This window comes from Barbus barbus (assembly GCF_936440315.1).
Source record: "Barbus barbus genome assembly, chromosome: 48".
In the NCBI taxonomy this organism is placed as follows: domain Eukaryota; kingdom Metazoa; phylum Chordata; class Actinopteri; order Cypriniformes; family Cyprinidae; genus Barbus; species Barbus barbus.
Genome location: NC_136726.1, coordinates 2,297,195 through 2,318,264, shown reverse-complemented (window position 1 = coordinate 2,318,264; position 21,070 = coordinate 2,297,195). Strand labels below are relative to the sequence as shown.

General features: G+C 37.9%; 1 protein-coding gene across 1 annotated transcript in view; it reads left to right on the top strand.

The window, feature by feature from the left end:
* The window catches only part of ldlrad3 (low density lipoprotein receptor class A domain containing 3), a 91,532-nt gene that overhangs the window by 55,854 nt on the left and 14,608 nt on the right, over window positions 1-21,070 (top strand). Inside the window, exon 4 of the mRNA XM_079411949.1 lies at window positions 6,316-6,450. Within this exon, the coding sequence (XP_079268075.1) occupies window positions 6,316-6,450 (135 nt within the window). The remainder of the gene's footprint in view (window positions 1-6,315; window positions 6,451-21,070) is intronic.

Genomic DNA, 21,070 nt, shown 5'->3' with positions numbered 1-21,070 from the left:
ATTAAGTGATTAATTAAGTGCTGTTTGAGCATTAGTGATGAACACCTGCTGTTAACAAACAACAAACACTTAAGAAAAGAGAAACACCATCGCCTTAGATGAAATCAACTGAAATAAAATGCATTAAATCTCTCAAAATCTGATTAAACAACCCCACAAACTACATCACCAGCTCCACTTATTAATAACCAGACTGGCTTTATTTCTGTCAGACATCTACAGAAGATCTTATTGAGAATTAACTAAGGTTTAGATGTTGATTTATTTTCATTTGAAGTAACCATGTTAGAGATCAGTGTCTGCTTTAGTTGCGCTCTTGACATTTGGGTTAGGTTTTTATTTTCTTTGGTTGTTGTAATTATGTGTTCCTTGAACATATTTGTTACAACTTGAAAGCCCAGGGAAAATGATCAGTAGTTAGTTGCTGTATATTTGTAATGAGAATTATATGTTAGTGAGCTGATATCATTTAGAGTGAGCATAGACTCGATGTGTGTCTAATCTCTAATTAAATGGATGTTACATTGATTTTAGTGAAAATTATTCTAAGAGCCAGTGGTTCTATGACAGGCAGTTAATATAAATACTTTCCAAACAGTTTGTCCACAAAAAAAGTTTTAATCAATGGCAGGAGCTGGACTCACACAGACATCAAGAATCAGTTTGTGAATCTCAACAATGGTGACCATTAAAAAAAATAAAAAATCATGCAGCAATACATGCTGGGAGCCACTGATGAGTTTTGTCCTATGCTAGTACCCGGCATGCATTGCAACATGATTATTATTTTATTTTTATTTTTAAATGGTCACCATTGTTGAGGTTCATAAGCTGATTCTTAATGTCTGTGTGAGTCGAGCTGATGCCATAGATTAAAACTTTCATGTGGACAAACTGTTTGGAAAGTCCTTTTTATTAACAGACTGCCATGGAACCGCTGGCTCTTAGAATCACTACTCTCAATATTTTTATAATAATTTGCTTCATTACGGAATAACGTTAGTTCACTTTCTAGACTAAATGCTTTTTGCATAAAATGAAAACAGCTCTGCTCAACTTGTGCATGTATTGACCTTATTTCCCATGACAACAAATTTGTTGACGCGTGCTCTCTGATGGAGTAGAGCGGGAGATAAAAACCTGTCGGGAGGTTGCTGCTTCAGTCAGCATTGGCTTTAAAATTGCAAATACAAATTATGGTTAAAATAAAGTCTCATGTAAAGTCTGCTTTTTTTATGGGAGAGTCTGCGCTTTCAAGTCGTGTAAAAAGTAAGTAAAAATGCCCATGGTCACGACTAAAGTGAATTAATAAAATAAACATTTCAAAGTCAATACGCAGCGCGGGTGTTTTTATAATAATGCATCTCTGAAGTGAACCGACCGCCTTGAGAGACGTTTCAATGGCGTTATCGTTTCATCTCACCGACATACAGTATAATGTCTGATACAGTAGCATTTGTGAGCCAGCGATGCTTTGTGTACAGCCGTTACTGGGGAAACCGCTGTATCTGCAGTTCCAGACAGAACCTTTAGTCTCACCGCACCGGTGTGGATATTTACTGTACTTCGCAATCACAGATTCTAGCCTACATCTTGGAATATTTGACCCAAATAAGAATTTTCACCATATATTGTCATCTGAACAAGTAACAAGTCTGCCACGTTTGTTCTGCCCAACTAAGGAAAAAAGCATTACAATAAATCGCGCTACCAATGGTGATTAAATCTAACGATCGGTTAGCTCATATCACATCAAACCATGCAAATTATTATTATTGTTATACACTCTAAAAAATGCTGGGTTAAAAAGGGACAAACCCAGCGGTTGGGTTGTTTTGACCCTGCATTTGGCAGAGGTGTAAAGTCCAGGGGTCAGAACGTAAAAGTCCTGTCATGTTTATTCCACCCATGAACTCAGCAGCTGATTTCACCAGAGGAGGAACCAAGTCATTCCTTTCAAGTCACAAGCAAGTCCTCAAAGAGTTAAAGTTAATGAGATAATTAAGTGACTAATTAAATGATGATTGTGCATTAGTGAAGAACACCTGCTGTTATTGAGAATTACAGAGGATCAGATGTTGATGTTTTATTGGCTAAAATGATGCCACCATCAGGGAGACCAGTGTTTGCTTTAGTTGTGCTCTTCTACTAATTCAAATTAATCTGTTTCTGAGCAGTTGCAATATTGTAAGTAACAGATTAGCTAACACTTTCTACTTACCCCTCATTTGAACAAATGCCATGAAGTGGTCTCTCTTTGGTTTATTTACTGACATTCAGCTATTACAGAACTGTGAAAAAAACTCATCTTAAATGCCACTGCAATGCTTAAATAGCAGGGGAAAAAAAAGAACTGTATTAGCTTGGTGGAGTTGTGACGTTTGCGAACGAACCGATTCTTTTGAACGGCGTATAAACATGAACGATGGGAGCCGAGTCGCGGCTGGGGGGGGGCCGTTCTTTGTGTCGTTCTTTTTTTCTTATGCGTGTTTCACACAGATGCCCAAGGACAAGAAAGAGAGGCAGAAAAAGCCATAAAGTAAGGAACTGTTTTGTATTTATTTACATTGCATTTTGTGTTCATTTAAAACTTGAAGGGGCTGATCTCTTATTTGCAAAGTTTACAGTAGTAATAGTAGTAATAGTGGACTGTATGTAGACATTTCCATTTTATTTATTCTAATTTTATCTACAGTATATATTTAAAACTTTAAATATTTTTTGTTTTCTATCAAAATGTTCTTGTGTGATAACAATGTTCTTGTGTGGAAGTGTTTGTAGTAAAAGCTGTTTTGCACAGACATTCATTGCAGCCGGCTTTGTTTTTGATGTTTACTTGTGAGTAGGTATTGTATGAATAACATAAGTCAACGTAGCTTTGCACATACACACACTTTGTACTAAAGGTAAATCCAAAATAGTGATGTCACTGTCTAAGCAGAGGGATGTTGTGCAACCCTATGGAATATAGTCCACACATGACAAATGAGGTAATAATCAATATTTCAGAATAATTCAAACTCAGATATTGTTATTGAGTTTTAATTATTTGACTACAAATCTCACCTCATCATTCCTCCCAGTGATTATTTCCAGTATAAACTGAGATGCCCCCAAGCTGGCTTCTTAAAACTGACTAAATATTTAAAAGAGCCGTTCTTTTTCGCCAAGATCCAGATCCCCTCAAAGAGCCAGAAATCCCATCACTATGCTTGGGCTTTTAGACATGAACACTTATCATATGATCCTCAACGGTGGTGACAATAATTATTCATGCTGCAGTGCATGATGGGAGGTTTTACTATGGTGTTACCCAGAATGCATTGTAGCATGAAGAATTTTGTTGATTGTCACCATTGTAGAGATTCATATGCTGGTTCTTGATGTCTGTGTGTGTCTGAATGCTCCTGGAACTTATATTTTTATATACATTACACACAGTAGCTTTAGAAATATTTCACAATCATTAGCACAAAACTTTCTTTGCCTGCGCTAGTTTCACAGGGTTGTTTATTCAAAATATAAACATAAGTTAATAAAAGTTATTTTGAATGCTATCATGCCAGTGTCTTATGATTATCTCATCACATAAAAACTAATAGCTGCTTGCTGTAGATCACTGATCGCTCTGCTTTACAACACCACATGCATTGTTACAGAAAGAGACGTAACGTGGGAGTCAAAGGTCAAGAGCCCAACTAAAGCAAACATTGGTCTCCATGATGGTGGCATCATTTTAACCAATAAAACCAACATCTGATCCTCTGTAATTCTCAATAACAGCAGGTGTTCATCACTAATGCACAATCATCATTTAACCCTCTGGGGCCCGCTGTATCGCCGGCGATACCAACTCGGTTTTTTTAACATCAGTGCAAAAGACACTAAAAATACTCTGTTGATTTTGGTCACATAAATAAGTGTTATACATCAATCGAAACGGTGAAGTGTCTATTTTTTTTTTTTGTGTACACTCACGATTACAACAAAACTTGGGGAAAAAAGAAAACAAACAGGGTGCGCTCTCTGTCTTCTCCGTCTCCGAGATCTGTTTATAGTAACGCGTCACTAAAATGAAGTGTAACTCAGCAAATACTCAACACAGAAACATGAGAGTGATCTCTATAGAAAGCGTCTACTTTCAAATGAAGTAAATCATATCGAAAACAAACATTATGTGATAAAGTAATCCGTATGAAACCAACACGATGTTCAGTCTGTCCAGTCTAACTCATTATAATAATAACCACGTGACCCGCGCGCATGGAGATGCCCAACATAAACAAAAAGTCAGTGAAGAGTTCATCGCTGCTACTGTTCGTTTCTGGAAGAAGACGCGTTGAGTAAAGGCTGGAATTCCCTAAAAAGAAGAGCAAGAGTTCATCCAGAAGATAAGATCGATCTGATGAGTAAGTAATGCTTCTTTTTTGCATCAGTTAGCGTGTTATTGTGACAAACTTGAACGTGTTTAGTTGGGTTTTTCCCAAACGACAACATGATGAATGCTAGCATCTAAGAATGTTTAGAAGAATGTTTAATGTTCACAAATAGATTTAATAACATGCTAAACAATAACAATTAGTTTCTCAGATATAAAATATCCTTTTTTTATGGTACAAAGTACATGCTTTTGTAGTTCACAGCATACGTGAGTCTATTGCTGCAGAATCATAACAGCTCCTATAAAATCATGCATACTAGACTATATGACTACAAAATCATAGTTGTTTTTTCCCAAACTGTAATTCCAGACTACAATGTTTGAATATGATGGGCAATTCATTGTATTTAAATTTCTTACGGCGCGAGTATGTTTTCATGCTCTATATAAAACAATAAAAGTAATATGAGAGTACATTGTAACATGATGAATGCTACGAGTCTATGTTTAGAACATGTTTATGATTAATAGCCTACTCTATTCAAAAATAGATTATAATAACGTATTAAACAATAATAATTAGTTTCTCAGATATAAAATGTCTATAAAACATATATATAGATGCTCCTGATGTTAACATGCTCACAAATGTTTTTGGTTGTTTGTATTTTATTGAATCAGGTACCTGAACCACAGATGAATCCTGATGACTTTCTTCTGATGTTGGTACAGTGCTCTCAGAGGAACACAGTTTGATGATCATCTACACTGATATTCTATGGTAAAACAAGATCCTTTACTACTGATTGTTTTTTTCTTCTTGAATCCATGGACATAAGTAAATGTCAGGTACTTGTTTCACTTGTTGAACAGAATCTGTTGCAGAAATGAGTCAAAGTCTCTTCACATCTCTGTGGTTAGATCAGTGTGCACAATAATGTGTTTTTGACCTTCATTATGTATGTTTTGATTATACTGTGTTGTAAATAAAATACAAACAATTAAAAAAAAAAAAACTTTTTTTCAGTCTCCTCACACTCTGTCTTACCAGCCTCAGTCACAATCACACTGATGGCCCCACACGGAGGGCCCTTTGTTTCTCAGGTGAAAATCACTTAATATTCAAGCTCATTACCACTCCCTTGCATATTGGCTTTCAATCACAAAACATGTCGACTTGGTTCCTCCTCTGGTGAAATCAGCTGCTGAGTTCATGGGTGGAATAAACATATGTCAGGACTTTTACGTTCTGACCCCTGGACTTTACACCTCTGCCACGTGCAGGTTCAAAACAACGCAACCGCTGGGTTTGTCCATTTTTAACCCCGCGCTGGGTTATATTTAACCCAGCATTTCTTAGAGTGTACTTTATTCTCAAAATATTAATGTCAACAACATCAGCATTGCGTGACAATGAGTATAGTGTGTATTAGTGTGTAGATTTCAATTTCTGTACAGTCTAATATCTAATTGTCATGCCATTTGAATTTCATATTAATAAATTCTTTTAACCCAAAAAGCAAACTATGCTTCCTTCGAACTGGTTTCCTTTAAAATACAAACCGTATTCCCAGGCTGTTATCAGAAGCACATTTTAAACTGGAATATAATTTAATTTCATTCACATGTGTTTCATAAACACAGTTTTTTCTGGATTGCAATCTGCCATCAAAATGATATGTTTAATTATTCCAGCTGCTGTGAGAAAAGGCTGAACGATCTGCAGGATCCTCACATGAGATAGTCTACTAGCCGGGACAACTTCTTTATGTTTACAGAAGTGATGTAATGACGCAGTGCCATGCTCGAATTTCCTGCGAAAACCTACCCGTACCAATATTTTATTCATTATAGTAGAAGAAAGAGAGAGAGAGCTATGAAACAATAACAGTAATAATACTGTTAATTTCTTCATCTCTTTCCTCACTCCACAGCTGCTAATCCTCTGGTGTGTTCATCTGCACGGTTCCACTGTGACAATGGACGGTGTGTAGATCGCAGCTTTCTATGCAATGGACAGGATAACTGTCAAGATAACAGTGATGAAGAAAACTGCCTTTCAACAGCAGGTACAGGCATACACCCAAACACGTTTGCACGCACCTGATTAAATGCATGTTTTGAAAAAAATGTAAGATGATTTCACCAAAAGGTTTATGCTTAAATGTTTTAAATTGTATTTCCAGTGAAAAATCTTAATGTGCATAAATGTTTCTGTAACCAGAGGTCAAAGGCTCAGTTCCCAAGAAACGCATGAACTGCTAAAGCGTATACTTTTTAGTGCTGTATAAGTTAAGATAAATTTGTTCATTAAACAAATAACTGAATATTTTAATAAAAGTATTTTTAAAATGTAAGTATAAATAAATGTCACAGTTTGTCCTGGCAAACTTTACTGTTGGTTTTACAAAACGTCATAACCTTTATCAAAAACACATGAGATCCTGACATACTTTATTAGATTATATCAGAACCCCTAAAGACCCCATCAGATTACTTCAGACCATATTAGACATAATCAGACATAAATGTCAGTGCTGTATCCGTTAGGATAAATGTGTTCATTGAACAAATAACTGAATATTTTAATAGAAAAAATGTAATAACCCCATTAGATATCTAAGAAACCACTTTAGACTCAAGTAATTGCCATCCTCTATTGACTGTTTTTATTTCTATGTTTTATTTCATTTCTAGCATGTTGTTAAGTGTTGCTATCACGTTCACTACCTTATTTTTGATTTGGCTGTAGAATGCAGTTGTCACTTCCATATATTACTGAAATGTGCGTGTACAGAACAGGATTAAAGGGATAGTTCATCCAAAAATGAAACTTTGCTCTTAATTTACTCACCTTCAGGCTTTCCAAGATGTAGTTGACTTTTTTCTTCAGTAGAACAGTAAAGACTTTTAGCTGAAACTGTGGTGCTTGGTGATCATAAAATGCAAATCATCTCATATAGTGAGCAGAATTCAAAAGGCCCTCTCTGTTCTGTGAACATGACACCTTGAGTGGACAACTCATGTTGTCTAATCGATTAACGTCCTCTTCCTCTCTTTCTGTGGATTTTACCAGCATGGTAACTTGATTCAGATCACCAGCCCATTCCGACTGACAGGGTCAGTCTTGAGTGAGTACATTCACTTCACTTGACAAAATGCGTTCAGTCATAACACCCTGCAACCTCATCACTTATATAAAAGTTATTGTGAATGTAATAATATTTATGTATTCCAATATGTGCTCTCTTGGCACAAATATTGGCTTGAGATGATGGTGGTGGGTCTTCTTTTCAGACCTCTGGGGCTCTGATGTCGTTGTGAAGATGAAAAACCAAGAAGGTGGTCTTGTATTTGAAAAGACAGGGTGGCATGCGTTCTTGCCCCATGTGCAGGCACATTCTGCTTTGGTCGTAAGGTATTTTTTTCCCCAAGGCAATTCACGTTCTGTGATGGTTGACCAGAGGTGGGTAGTAACGAGTTACATTTACTTGAGTACTTTTTTTGGGTAACTAATACTTTTAGAGTATATTTTAAAATGGGTACTTTTACTCTTATTCAAGTATATTTTTAGAGAAAAAACTGTACTTTTACTTCGTTACTGTGGGCGACTCTCCTCTCGTTACTGTATCTTAATGCAATACAAGTTAAAAATGCTTCAGTTTATTCCAAACGCGCAGTCTACTTTTCTCTGTTCAATGAACGATGCCCATTCACGAATGATTCATTGTTTTGAGTCGATTCTGTTTAAAGGCTTTATCTAACCAGTTGGCAAACCAGTGAATCGGTTCACGAATCAGTTTGAATGATTGGTTCAGTCCCTGCCGCACGCGCTGAGTCTCTGAAGCGGTTCTCACTCAGATAACAGAGAGTTTAAGAACATCAAGAGCGCTGAAGACGTGGCTTTGGATCTACAGTCAGTTGAAAGCAAATCTGCAAAGGCTTGTTTGCTGGAGCTATATAGATCTTTTATTAGATGAACACCGCGTGTGCTGTCTACTGTTCCACAGGTATAGGCCACGATACCACTATGACATTACCAGTTTGTTATACATGTACCTTACATTAAATACAATGTATAATTTATACATTAAATAAGCTGTCACAGAGAATGAAATGAACACCCGCGGAACCGCGTTAGCTCTGCGCAGCGGCCTGTTCTAGACACAATTAATATTCATATTTTTACAATATTTACGCTTGCAAAAATATAGGCTACATTTGTTTACATTTTGCAGAACAGAAGATCCGTCAACATGCATTTGTTTCGTTATGTTCAGAGCAGTCATGTGAGGCGTTTTCAGAGGTTTCAGTGTCAGAGGTTATAGGATAATACATAATTAATTTACTTTAAAATATAATTTAATTCAGTGATGCAAATCAGAATTTTCATCAGCTGTTACTCCAGTTTTCGGAGTCATATGATCCTTCAGAAATCATTATAATATATCGATTTATTACCAGTGTTGGAAACAGTTGGAAACAGTTTTGCTGCTTAATATTGTTTGGAACCTGTGACATTTTGTTCAGGATTCTTTGATGAATAGAAAGCTAAAAAGAGCAGCACTGATAATAAATCAACATGATTTCTGAAGGATTATGTGACTCTGAAGACTGGGGTAAAGGCTGATGAAAATTCTGATTTGCATCACTGAAATAAATTACATTAAAAAAAATATATATATATATATATATATATATATATATATATATATATATATATATATTGAACGGCAGTGTGTGTGTGTGTGCGTATACACATGCACATTACATAAATGTAATCTATATATCTAAATAAAAATAGACTATATTCAGTACCTATGATCCAAAGTAACTAGTAACTAACTACTTGAGTAGTTTTTTTATCCGATACTTTTTTACTCTTACTCAAGTAACTCAGAAGAGCCAGAGCCCCGACCCCCATCATGTGCACCTTCTACAGAGGCACCATCGAGAGCATCCTAACCAGCTGCATCACTGTGTGGTATGGCGCTTGCAACGCATCCTGCCGCAAGTCACTTCAGCGAATAGTGAGAGCAGCTGAGAAGATCATTGGTGTCTCTCTCCCCTCCCTCCAGGACATCTACAGCACCCGTCTCACCCGCATTGCAGGTGATCCCACCCACCCGACACACAGCTTCTTCAGTCTGCTGCCATCAGGGAGGAGACTGCGGAGTCTCCAGGCGAGGACCAGCAGACTGAAGGACAGCTTCATACATCAGGCTGTCAGGAAGCTGAACTCCCTCCCGTCCCTGCCCCCCCTCCCCTCTTTTTACCCCATACAACAATGAACTATGAGACCCGCCCCCCCCCCCCCCCCCCCCCCCCCACCTACGGCTCCCCACACCCCCAGGACCAGCCACCCCCACCTACTTACAAACTGTGACCAGCACCTCTCACTTGTGCAGCATTGGACTGATCACTACCTCATCCAGCATTGACTGCAAACTACCTCCTCGGATAGTCTCATAAAAAGACTGTTCTCCTGTCAATTTAACAGACTGACAAGCTCTTTTTGCACTACACACATATCTGCACAGTTTTGGTTTATTTAACTGGTTTGCACTCCATCTATTCTGCCAAGTGCACTTTATCTATCTTTTTTATTTTTCTACAATGTCCTCAGACTGACAAGCTCTTTTTGCACTACACATATATCTGCACAGTTTTGGTTTATTTAACTGGTTTGCACTCCATCTATTCTGCCATGTGCCTTATGTCACTTTATCTATCTTTTTTTTTTTTTTTTTTTTTCTACAATGTTCTCAGATTGATAAGCTCTTTTTGCACTACAAATATATCTGCACAGTTTTGTTTTTATTTAACTGGTTTGCACTATCTGCCATGCGCCTTATGCCACTTTATCTATTTCTTTATTTTTTTTCTACAATGTCCTTACTTGTATAGCTATAGAGTTGTATGTACATATGTTTAAACCGTATTATCTGTATTTGAACGTGTTTAATGTTAACTGTTTACACCAAGGGTCTGAGGGTAACGCAATTTCAATTCTCTGTATGTATGTGCTGTACATGTGGAAGAATTGACAATAAAGCAGACTTGACTTGACTTGAAGTAACTATTCAGACTATTACTTTTACTTTTACTTGAGTAAATATTTCTAGAAGTACTTTTACTTTTACTTGAGTACAGTTTTTGGGTACTCTACCCACCTCTGTGGTTGACTGTAAGAGCAGACCTCTTTTCAAAGCACAGCAGAAGCCCAGAGAATGGAGGTTTTGTTCTCAGGTCATGGACCTGATTTGGCAAAAATTCTGCAAAGCAGAGGTGATTCTGTTTGTTTCTATCAAGACTTCTCAGTGTCCCCTTTGATTCTTTGTCTCCTCCAGCACTTCTGGGTCTAGATTCTTTAACAAAGAAGTTAAAGTTGTTTGGGATGCACTTATTTTCAGGGGTTTCAGAACAGCGTAATCTAAACTGCGTCATCAAGTAGACGTGGCCTATTTGAGAATCTGCATAGGTCACTGATCATGCGCAGTTGGGGAAAAGCCATTTACTTCAAATACCTGTCCTGATCGCAGGGGTTTCGTGTCAAATACCTTTTATATTATATACATTAACTTCAGATACCTGTCCTGATCACAGGGGTTTCATGTCAAATACATTTTATATTATATACAGTAACTTCAGATAGCCTACACTGTAACAAATTGCTGTAAAATTTACAGAAACTTACTGGCAATTTTGGTTGCCAGTAAGACTGTAAATTTACAAAAGTTCTGTGTAACATTTGGACCAATCAGACACACAAATATTTGTTATATTTAACAAACAATCTCTTATGCTCCCTCACCGAACCAAAAGGCCAACTATGAGGGTCTGTGGACCCTTCCCCCCCGAAATGTATCTAACACCTAAGAAGGCAGAACAGGTCTCTGGTTCAATGGCAACCCATCTGATAACACTTGTTTTATTGCTCAAAGAAATACGGGAACTCACTTCTTTGCCCCTTAGGAAAGAGAAATGGAATCTTCTCTAATTAATTCATAGAAAAACCTTTCTTTGAATGAACACACATCTTCAGGTCATTGTGTATATTATTACTGTTCTTGTATATGTTTTTGTGTATTGTACACCATTTTATGCATGCTTATGATAGATCACTAGTTAATATCACTCTAGCTGTATCATGTTTAAGTCTCTATCAATTCGTCTTCGGATGATCTAATTGAGAGTGAATATTACGTTGATATCTATGCAACATATTAGTGTCTTAAGAATCTTTAGAAGTTTGTGCATTAACCCAGCTGAATTACCTATGCAAATTACCATGTTCAGAAACAAAGAATCGTAAAACTTTCCCTCCAAAAATTCAGGACTCCATTGGCTCTTCACCAGAGGTGTGACCTGTATAGCAGATAAAGCTCTCACGTAAGTGAAGCCCCGGCAGTCTGCGGTTCTGTTAGATCCTAAGAGGATGAGGAAGATGTGAGCTAAAACTCTTTTGAATACCTTAAGTTTTGTGCCTTGCGGCCTTGTCTTTCCATTCAACCAAGCTCCTTGGACCTCAGCAGATCTCTTTCTTAGCTCTTTTTCCACTCACTACTTGGAAGAACATTTCTACCTCAGAACATCTTTGGAATTCATCACTCTTCAACCCGGAAGAACGTGATCGGGAGTCCAAAACTTTGAAACCATTAAGATTTTCATCTGAGATTGCATTCCGGACACTCAACCCGACCAAAGGCAGTGCAAGTATAACATTTAACTAAACGAAACAGAGGTTTAGTATAAGTTATAGAATAGACCCCATTATAAATGGTGCTGATGGTTTTACTCAGGTGGTTAAATGACTTTCTCCATAACTGCATTCTCTGGGTTTCCTGATGGCTTCATCCATCAACTCTCATTTGCCCTTTCCCCATGTATGAGTGATTGTACGTATGTATGTTTGTTTGTTTGATTGTTAGACTATTTTGCGTTAGTGTTTAGTTAATAAAAGTTGTGTGCACAAATTACATGAGTTTCTGGTTCTGCCTTGCAAATTAATGTCCCTTTAAGATTTTGACCCTTACTACATGCTCTAATGTATTAATACTTAAGAAGGTGTTTTCTGTGGCCAAGAAAATATCCTTTCTTAGAGTTGATATGAACTTGCACTGAATGTTCGCTGGACGGACAGATCATTTGATGGCAATTTAATTTTGCTACAGTTATTACTGTCAGCCGATATAAATAATTGTAATCATAATTTTATTTATATACAATTCCCTTTTGAGCTTATAAATTGTTACATCTGTAAATCAGTAATTACAATTGTACTGTAAAAATATAGCAAACTCTTGCATGCTGTAAAATTATTGTGATGGTGTGTAAACATTTGGTTATCTTATTTAATTTGAGTCGACAGAAAAGGAATATTTATTAACATAAAACTGCAAACACTTAATTTGTAATAGTAAAGTTACTAAAAACATGATTTTAACTTAAGCACTTAGAGTAAACAACTCCACAAACAGCATCACCAGCTTCACACATTACAATTTGACTTTATTTTCGTCATATGTCTACAAAAATTATTTGAAAATTAACAGAAGTTTAGTTGATTTATTGAAAACATTTTGTTTGACGTTGATGTTTACAATAGCTATATGACCATGAATGACAAACTGCTACTGTAAAATTTTTAATAACACCTTACGCTCAAATTCTTCAGTACTATGGCATCAAAAGTACACAGACATCAAAAATCAGTGTATGAATCTCAACAATGGTGACAATCAAAAGCTTCATGCTGCAATGCATGCTGGGTACCACCACAGTACAAAACTCACCCATGACTCCCAGCATGCATTGCGGCATGAATAAATTATGCCACTGAATTGTCCACATATTGTCTTTCATTCTTACTATGTGCCTTTATTTTTGCTTTTTTTGTGTTGAGTTATATTGTATTAGGAGTTTATCTATTTTGTTGATTGTCACCATTGTTGAGATTCATATGCTGATTCGTGATGTCTGTGTGTGTCTAAACACTTCTGCAGTACTTAAAACTTTGTGTGTAAGGTATTTTTTTACGTTTTTCAGTAGCAGTTAGTCATTCAGGGTCATATAGCTATTATAAACCCCAAACTAACAAAAAATCCACACTGTGGAAGGTCAGCCTCTGAATGAGATCAGTGAATCAGGTCATTAGATAATAGTTACATTATCAAAAACCAATCAAGACCACATAACCACAACTTTTCTTGGCTTTACAAACACACAGTTACAGCAGCAAGAGAAACATAAAATTTAAGAAGTCAAGGTTAAAGAGCCCAACTAAAGCAAACGCTTACCTCCATAACGGTGACTTCAAACTTTATTATTTTCAATAAAGCAGCACTTAGGCTTCCTGGAGGCTAAGTGAGGGCTGCCAGTGCTAAGGGGCCAACGTTTTGCCAATGAGCAAATTCTCAGGGGCCCTGCGCTGGCAGCCATAAGTGCGCCCGTAATGGGCCAGTGCAGGCTTGTTTGCAGGGCATTTTTGTCTCATCTCGATTGGATTACTGTAACTATATCGGTGTTCCTCAGTCATGTTTCAAGTCTGCAGTTGGTTCAGAATGCAGCATCTCGGCTCCTTTGTGGGAAGCGTAAACATGAGTCTATCACACCAATTTTGACCACATTGCGCTGGCTGCCAGTCAATCAGTCAATGTAGAATCGATTTTAAACTTTTACTGTTCGTCTCTCCATAATCAAACTCCACAGTACCTATCTGATTTGTTGCATCCATATACTCAGTCACGATCACTCAGATCTGCCGATGCTGGTTTACTTCAAGTTCCCAGGGCAAGACTCAAAAACAGGGGTGATCGTGCTTTTCTGTTGTTGGCCATAAATTGTGGAATAGTCTCCTGGGCCCGGTTTTTCAAAAGTAATCCACTAGGATTTTGGATAACGGATTGGATCAAATCTTGAAAATGGGTTTTTCAAAAGAAAAAACGGATTACATAATCGGATTAGATCACGTAATCCAATCTTGGTTTTGATCCGGATCAAACCTTTAGTTTGGGTTTTTCAGAACTTTTTTGTAGGATTTGGATCACTTTGATCCAAAAAATCTGGATTAAACTGATCCCATCAGAAGGGTGGATTCAGCGTGGATTTCATGCCCAAAATGTAATGAAAACTTTAAAAATGTATCAAATAATACTATATTTGGATCATGCAGTATCTTACAAGATATCCTATTTATTCATAAGGTTTTAATTTTATTTGTTCATCCGTCAGGCTACAGTGATTAGGTAGGCTTTAACGTATTCAGCCTTTCAGTATAGGCCTACAGCAAAGTAGAAAGAGTTTGGCCTCATAAAATAATCCCCCAAACAGCTGTCAAAATTGACCAAAACCAATAAATTTTATTCTGTCACTAATTGATATATATATTCATCACAATCGAAAATATTTTTGTTTTTAGAATATTTATTAGTGATGCATGCAATGATGACAGAATAACCAAAAAAATGCAAAGAATGGCAATCACTTGATTTTTGAAATCCAAAACAAATCCAAATCAGAAATAGTGTCTAACTATTGCGTCCCTTGTTGCTCTTTACATAGCTATAGTTCTACATTGTGATTTCCTATCCTGTTTGAGCACTGGTTATCCAGATTTGGTGATCCTGAAAAGTTCCTATCCGGATCAGATTGATCCAATCCGATGTTGCTTTGAAAAACTGGCTCAAAAGTAAACTGGATTACGTGATCACGGATCACAAAAAAAAGGATTACTAAATCCGGATCAATTTTATAAAAAAACCTTTAAACCTCAACTTTATCTATTTTTAAGTCTACTCTTAAAAACTTATTTATTTTCCATGGCATTCAATATTCGTTGACTTGCTGTGCAATGATTCTTTGTTTTTGTTAGGGCTGCAAAAAGTTGGAAAATTTCCAGTAAATTTCAGAAACTTTCCGGGATTTTTTGGAATCTTCCTGGGATTTTTGGAAAGTTTCCGGAAATTTTCCACCCCTTCGCAACCCTAGTTTTTGTGAACCTCATCTATTTTACCGTGCGTGTTTTATAGTTTGTTTTGTTTATAATCTTTAACCTAACCCTAACTCATGCAGAATTCTCCTTGAAACATCCTGATCAAAACCGATCTTTTTGTCTCAGCCTCTAGGCAGCAGCTGGCACCCCCATCTGGAGATGTAGAAACTTTGGGTGTGGCTTTTGAATGGGGCTCTCTGCTGAAATCTGGGCTGTATTTGTGGTGTCTTCTGATGGCGCAGTGAGGAATCATTCTCAGAGTCTTGGGGTTTCGATGCCAGAACTTATATACCATATAACCGAGAGACCCTGCAGAGAATCTCCTGAATCTGTGTTCGTACCCTCTTATATACAGTTTTTTCCCCTAAGGCGTGTTCAAGACAGTTCCTATATCGTTATTGTTTACCTTTGTTTTTTGGCTATGTCTCCATCTGTTTCCTAGAGCAGACAATAGGCCCCAATTTATGTTACGTTAAAGGAAGAGACCCTATCATGTCAAAACAGGATGTGCAGCTTCACCTTAAAACATACGTCTGTACATTCCATTCTTCTGCAGGCCGCTACACATACACAGTAAAATCCTCAGTGTTAAATCAACACTGCTCAGAGTGTATTTGGTCCCACTCCAAATAGTGTTACAGAATCAGAATCAGAATCAGAATCAGAATGAGCTTTATTGGCCAAGTATGTTTACACATACAAGGAATTTGTTGTAGTGACAGAAGCTCCACAGTGCAACAGAAGGACAGTAACAGGACAGGACACAGGTAATGAAACAAATAACAGGAAATAGCCAATGACCAATGTACAAAGCAGCAAAAAAAGAATAAAAAATACACAATATATAATATAGGCGACTATGTATGTACAGGTCAAGTATGTGCAAATTAGAAATGAGAAAATAAAATAAGTGAGTGTGGTGAATGGATAATGTATTAGTTGTGTGTTCTACGTTTATTTATTGAGTGTTCATGAGATGTATTGACTGAGGGAAGAAACTGTTCCTGTGTCTGGTCGTTCTGGTGCTCAGAGCTCTGTAGCGTCGACCAGATGGTAAAAGTTCAAAGAGGTTGTGTGCTGGATGTGAGGGGTCCAGAGTGATTTTACCAGCCTTTTTGCTCACTCTGGATAAGTACAGTTCTTGGAGAGTGGGGAGGGTTGTACCAATGATTCGCTCAGCAGTCCGGACTACCCACCGTAGTCTTCTGAGGTCAGATTTGGTAGCTGAGCTGAACCAGACAGTTATTGAGGTGCAGAGGATGGATTCAATGATGGCAGAGTAGATCTGTTTCAGTAAGTCCTGTGGCATGTTGAACTTCCTCAGCTGGCGAAGAAAGTACAACCTCTGCTGGGCCTTCCTGACAATGGAGTCAATGTGAATATCCCACTTCAGGTCCTGAGAGATGGTGGTGCCCAGGAATCTGAATGACTCCACTGCAGTCACAGTGCTGTTCATGATGGTGAGTGGGGGGAGAGCAGGGGGGTTTCTCCTGAAGTCCATGATCATCTCCACCGTTTTGAGCGTGTTAAGCTCCAGGTTGTTGAGACTGCACCAGACAGCCAGCTCCTTGACCTCCTGTCTGTAAGCAGACTCGTCACCGTCCTGGATGAGGCCGATCAGTGTGGTGTCGTCTGCAAACTTCAGGAGCTTGACAGAGGGGTCTTTAGATGTGCAGTCGTTGGTGTAGAGGGAGAAGAGCAGTGGGGAGAGTACGCAGCCCTGAGGAGCTCCAGTGCTGATGGTTCGAGTGCTGGATGTGAATTTGCCAAGCTTTACTAACTGCTGTCTGTCTGTCAGGAAGCTGTTGATCCACTGGCAGACGGAGGTGGGGACGGAGAGCTGAGTTAGTTTGTTTTGAAGGGTTTCCGGGATAATGGTGTTAAAAGCAGAGCTGAAGTCCACAAACAGGATCCTCACATAAGTCCCTGGTCTGTCCAGATGCTGCAGGATGAAGTGCAGTCCCATGTTGACTGCATCATCCACAGACCTGTTTGCTCTGTAGGCAAACTGCAGGGGGTCCAGTAAGGGTCCAGTGATGTCCTTCAGATGAGCCAGAACCAGTCTTTCGAATGATTTCATGGCTACAGACGTTAGGGCCACAGGTCTGTAGTCATTAAGTCCAGTAATTTTGTGTTTCTTTGGGACGGGGATGATGGTGGAGCGTTTGAAGCATGAGGGGACTTCACACAGCTCCAGTGATCTATTGAAGATCTGTGTGAAGATGGGGGCCAGCTGCTCAGCACAGATTTTTAGGCAGGCTGGTGACACACCATCTGGACCAGGTGCTTTCCTTCTTTTGTTCTTCCTGAAGACCTGGCACACATCATCTTCGCTGATTTGAATTATAGGTGTGGGGGAGAGAGGGGTTGCTGGAGATGTGAATGGTTGTGTGGAGGGGTGTTCTGGGCGGGTGTGGGGTGATCGTTCAAAACGACAAAAGAACTAGTTTAAGTCGTCAGCCAGGTGTTGATTCTCCAGAGTGCTGGGGGGTGGTGTTTTGTAGCTGGTGATGTCCTTCAATCCTAACCACACTGAACCCGGATCACTGGAAGAGAATTTGTTCCTGAGCTTGTCAGAATAATTCCTCTTTGCCACTCTGATCTCCTTTTCCAGTGTGTATTTGGCCAGTTTGTACAATACATTATCCCCCTTTCTGTGAGCATCTTCTTTGGCCTGACGGAGCTGTCTGAGTTTTGCAGTGAACCATGGTTTGCCATTGTTGTAGAATGTCCTCACAGAAACTGATATAAGATGTTACAGTCTCTGTGAGCTCGTCCAGGTCATTTGCCGCAGCTTCAAAAACAGTCCAATCAGTCAGGTCGAACGTTAGTCCATCTTTTAACAGATCTTAATACAGGCTTTGCAGACTTAAGTTTCTGCCTGTAGGATGGAATAAGATGAACCAAACAGTGATCAGAGAGTCCTAAAGCAGTTATGTGCTAACTTGTATCATAGGCCTATCTTAATTATTATCTGATTAGTAACCATGGTAATTTTAGTCAGATGAAGTCATTGTTTAAACTCTTGATGACAGCACCTCCTGGTTCTTCAGGCTGAATACCGCTTCATTCATATTTCCTTGAGGATCGGCAGGCCACAGATCAGCAATAAATTGGGATTTTATAGGCAAATTGCTCAATGCGTCACAAACTTGTTGGTGTCACGAGTCCGGGCTCGGCAGTTCTTCCCTGTCGCCACCAGAGGTCACCATCTCCCTTCCTCCCGGACTCATCTATGTAAATACATACACCTGTCACATCTCACACACCTGTCCCACTCATTACACCCACAGCTGTTCCCAATTGCCACGGACTATTTAGTCTCCCCTCTCCCACCACTCTGCCTGGTTGCGTTACATGACATTTGTGAATGTGTTTTTGGTTTGTAGTGTCTGCTCTGGGCTGGGATACACGCACCTCATTGCCGTTTTTGTATCCCAGTCCTTTTCTGTTTTGTTTTGTGCCGTGTTGGCCTTTTTGTTGCTAATTAAAGAGCACTTCCCTGCACTTGGACCCTGACCTCATCTTTTCACGCCATTCCCGAGGCGTACCGTGACAGTTGGTTATAAAGTGCTAATAAAATGTTTTCATGGCAAGCTCGGTGTTTCTTTGTTTATATCTTAATAAAATATTTGAGTAGGGCTGCAACAACTAATCGATAAAATCGATTATTATCGATTATGAAAATCATCGACAACGATTCTCATTATCGATTAATCGGGTCTGCCCACAGTGTACGTCCAACTTCAGCTGGTTAGTCAAATTACGGCACTGAATAATGCATTTCTATGGACAAAATGCATCTAAAAATAGTGGAGGAAACAGAATGAGATTCTGCCGGAGAAGCACGTGATCCAAGCTGCCCAAAACATGATAATTCTTTATTTTAAGCTTTAAGTTAATGCATAAGAGTAATGGCTTGCCCTGTCAGGCGCTTTGACAGATGCGTGTGCGTCCTCAGCGCAAAAACGTTCAGTTTACAGTCATATCCTTATCTATAAATGCCACAAATTCACGCGAGCATTTCCATTTTTGCATAAAGGTCCGTCCTGACAGTCTGTGTTAAGTTTAAAATACCGAATGAGCGGCGGGCGCGCGCACGCGCGTCAGACGGACAGAACACAGTAGAGAGGGAGACAATTAATAGGCTTTTCAGCGCAAACATATCCATTGTGCTGAATTATCTGTTGTTGAAAGTTAATTTAAGGTTTAAAAGTCAACATGCAGTGCGAATATTTTATGAGAGTAGGAACTTTAAAGGGATAACAGCGTGTAATTGTCTGTCTGAATATAAACATGAGACGCTCCATAACGGCCTTTTACAGGATAAAGAAATGACGAGGTGACTGTGATCAAAGTAGTTCCTGCAGAACATTACTCTTACCTGTTGGTTAACACTGAGTTTGTGTTTTTATTCGTCTTTATTATTATCTTTATTATTTTAATTTTTAATAGAGGTTTAAACTATATTCAATTTTTACAATGCTTAACAAATTTATGTAAGTTTAACAATGTGTTTATGTAAGGTTTATGCCACTGCTGCTCTAAAGTAACAGTATTGGTGATAACCAAAATCATTTTTCGGCTTTCTGTACTGGTTAGTACTCCAATATGTGTAAGCTCTTTAGTAACAGTAGTAGGCTATTTTTAATGCTATAATATCATTATTGCTGTTATCTATGAAAGAAAACCAGAGCACTTTTTTTTTTTTGTATTTTTTATTTGAGTATTTTTTTTTCGCGATACCCAATTGCAGTCAAAAAGTACATAAACAATACCAGCAAGAATGCAAGCTGTTATGAGGCCATTTTTTATTATTATGTCCAATAAATGACAATAACATTTTTAAATTTAAACAAATTTTTGACAAATTTCTAAAATATGTTTTCTCTTTATTATGATAAGTGGTCTAATAAATTAAGCACTGTATGTTTTCATAGCATTCAGTTGTCACGTTTGTTTGTAGAACATTGGGCAGAATGTGGAATAGTGTTTTTTTTGGTCAATATTTTTTAATCCGATTAATCGATTAATCGAAAGAATAATCGGCAAACTAATCGATTATCAAAATAATCGTTAGTTGCAGCCCTATATTTGAGCCTATATTGATTCTCTTACCATTTTTAAAGGTTCCTATCTTATAGTAAATAAGTGTCCATGTAACATCAGATTTGAAAAATTCAGTTATTTCTGTATCCACGCCCTCATTGTGTGCGTGTTCTAATCTGTGTACGAGATGAATTTAGATTCATTAACACTCGATCATTGCAGCCATATAGACCTGCAGAATTATCCAATATTAAATCACTCAGAGCTGTAAATCTGTGCAATATACGTGAGCACTTTTAATGAGTAAAAGAGACCGTCTCTGTGATTAATATTTTTTTATTTATTAAAGATATAATGACTATAATAATTAGCCTACTTAAAATCTAAAATCAGTAGGTCTAATACCGTACAGTGATTCCTGATTCTTTTAAAAGGATTGAGCCACAAAACCAGTAATTTAATTTGCGCATAGCCTATATATAAAAGTATAAATAAAAATGTTCCAGAGAACATATATGAACATTTATTGCTTAAATATGCACTAAAGCACATTAATAATAATATTGGCTGTAGGTCAGATTTAATAACAGCTGGTTTAGTAGACAAAAACATTTAAAATAGGCCTATATGCAAAATAATAATAATGA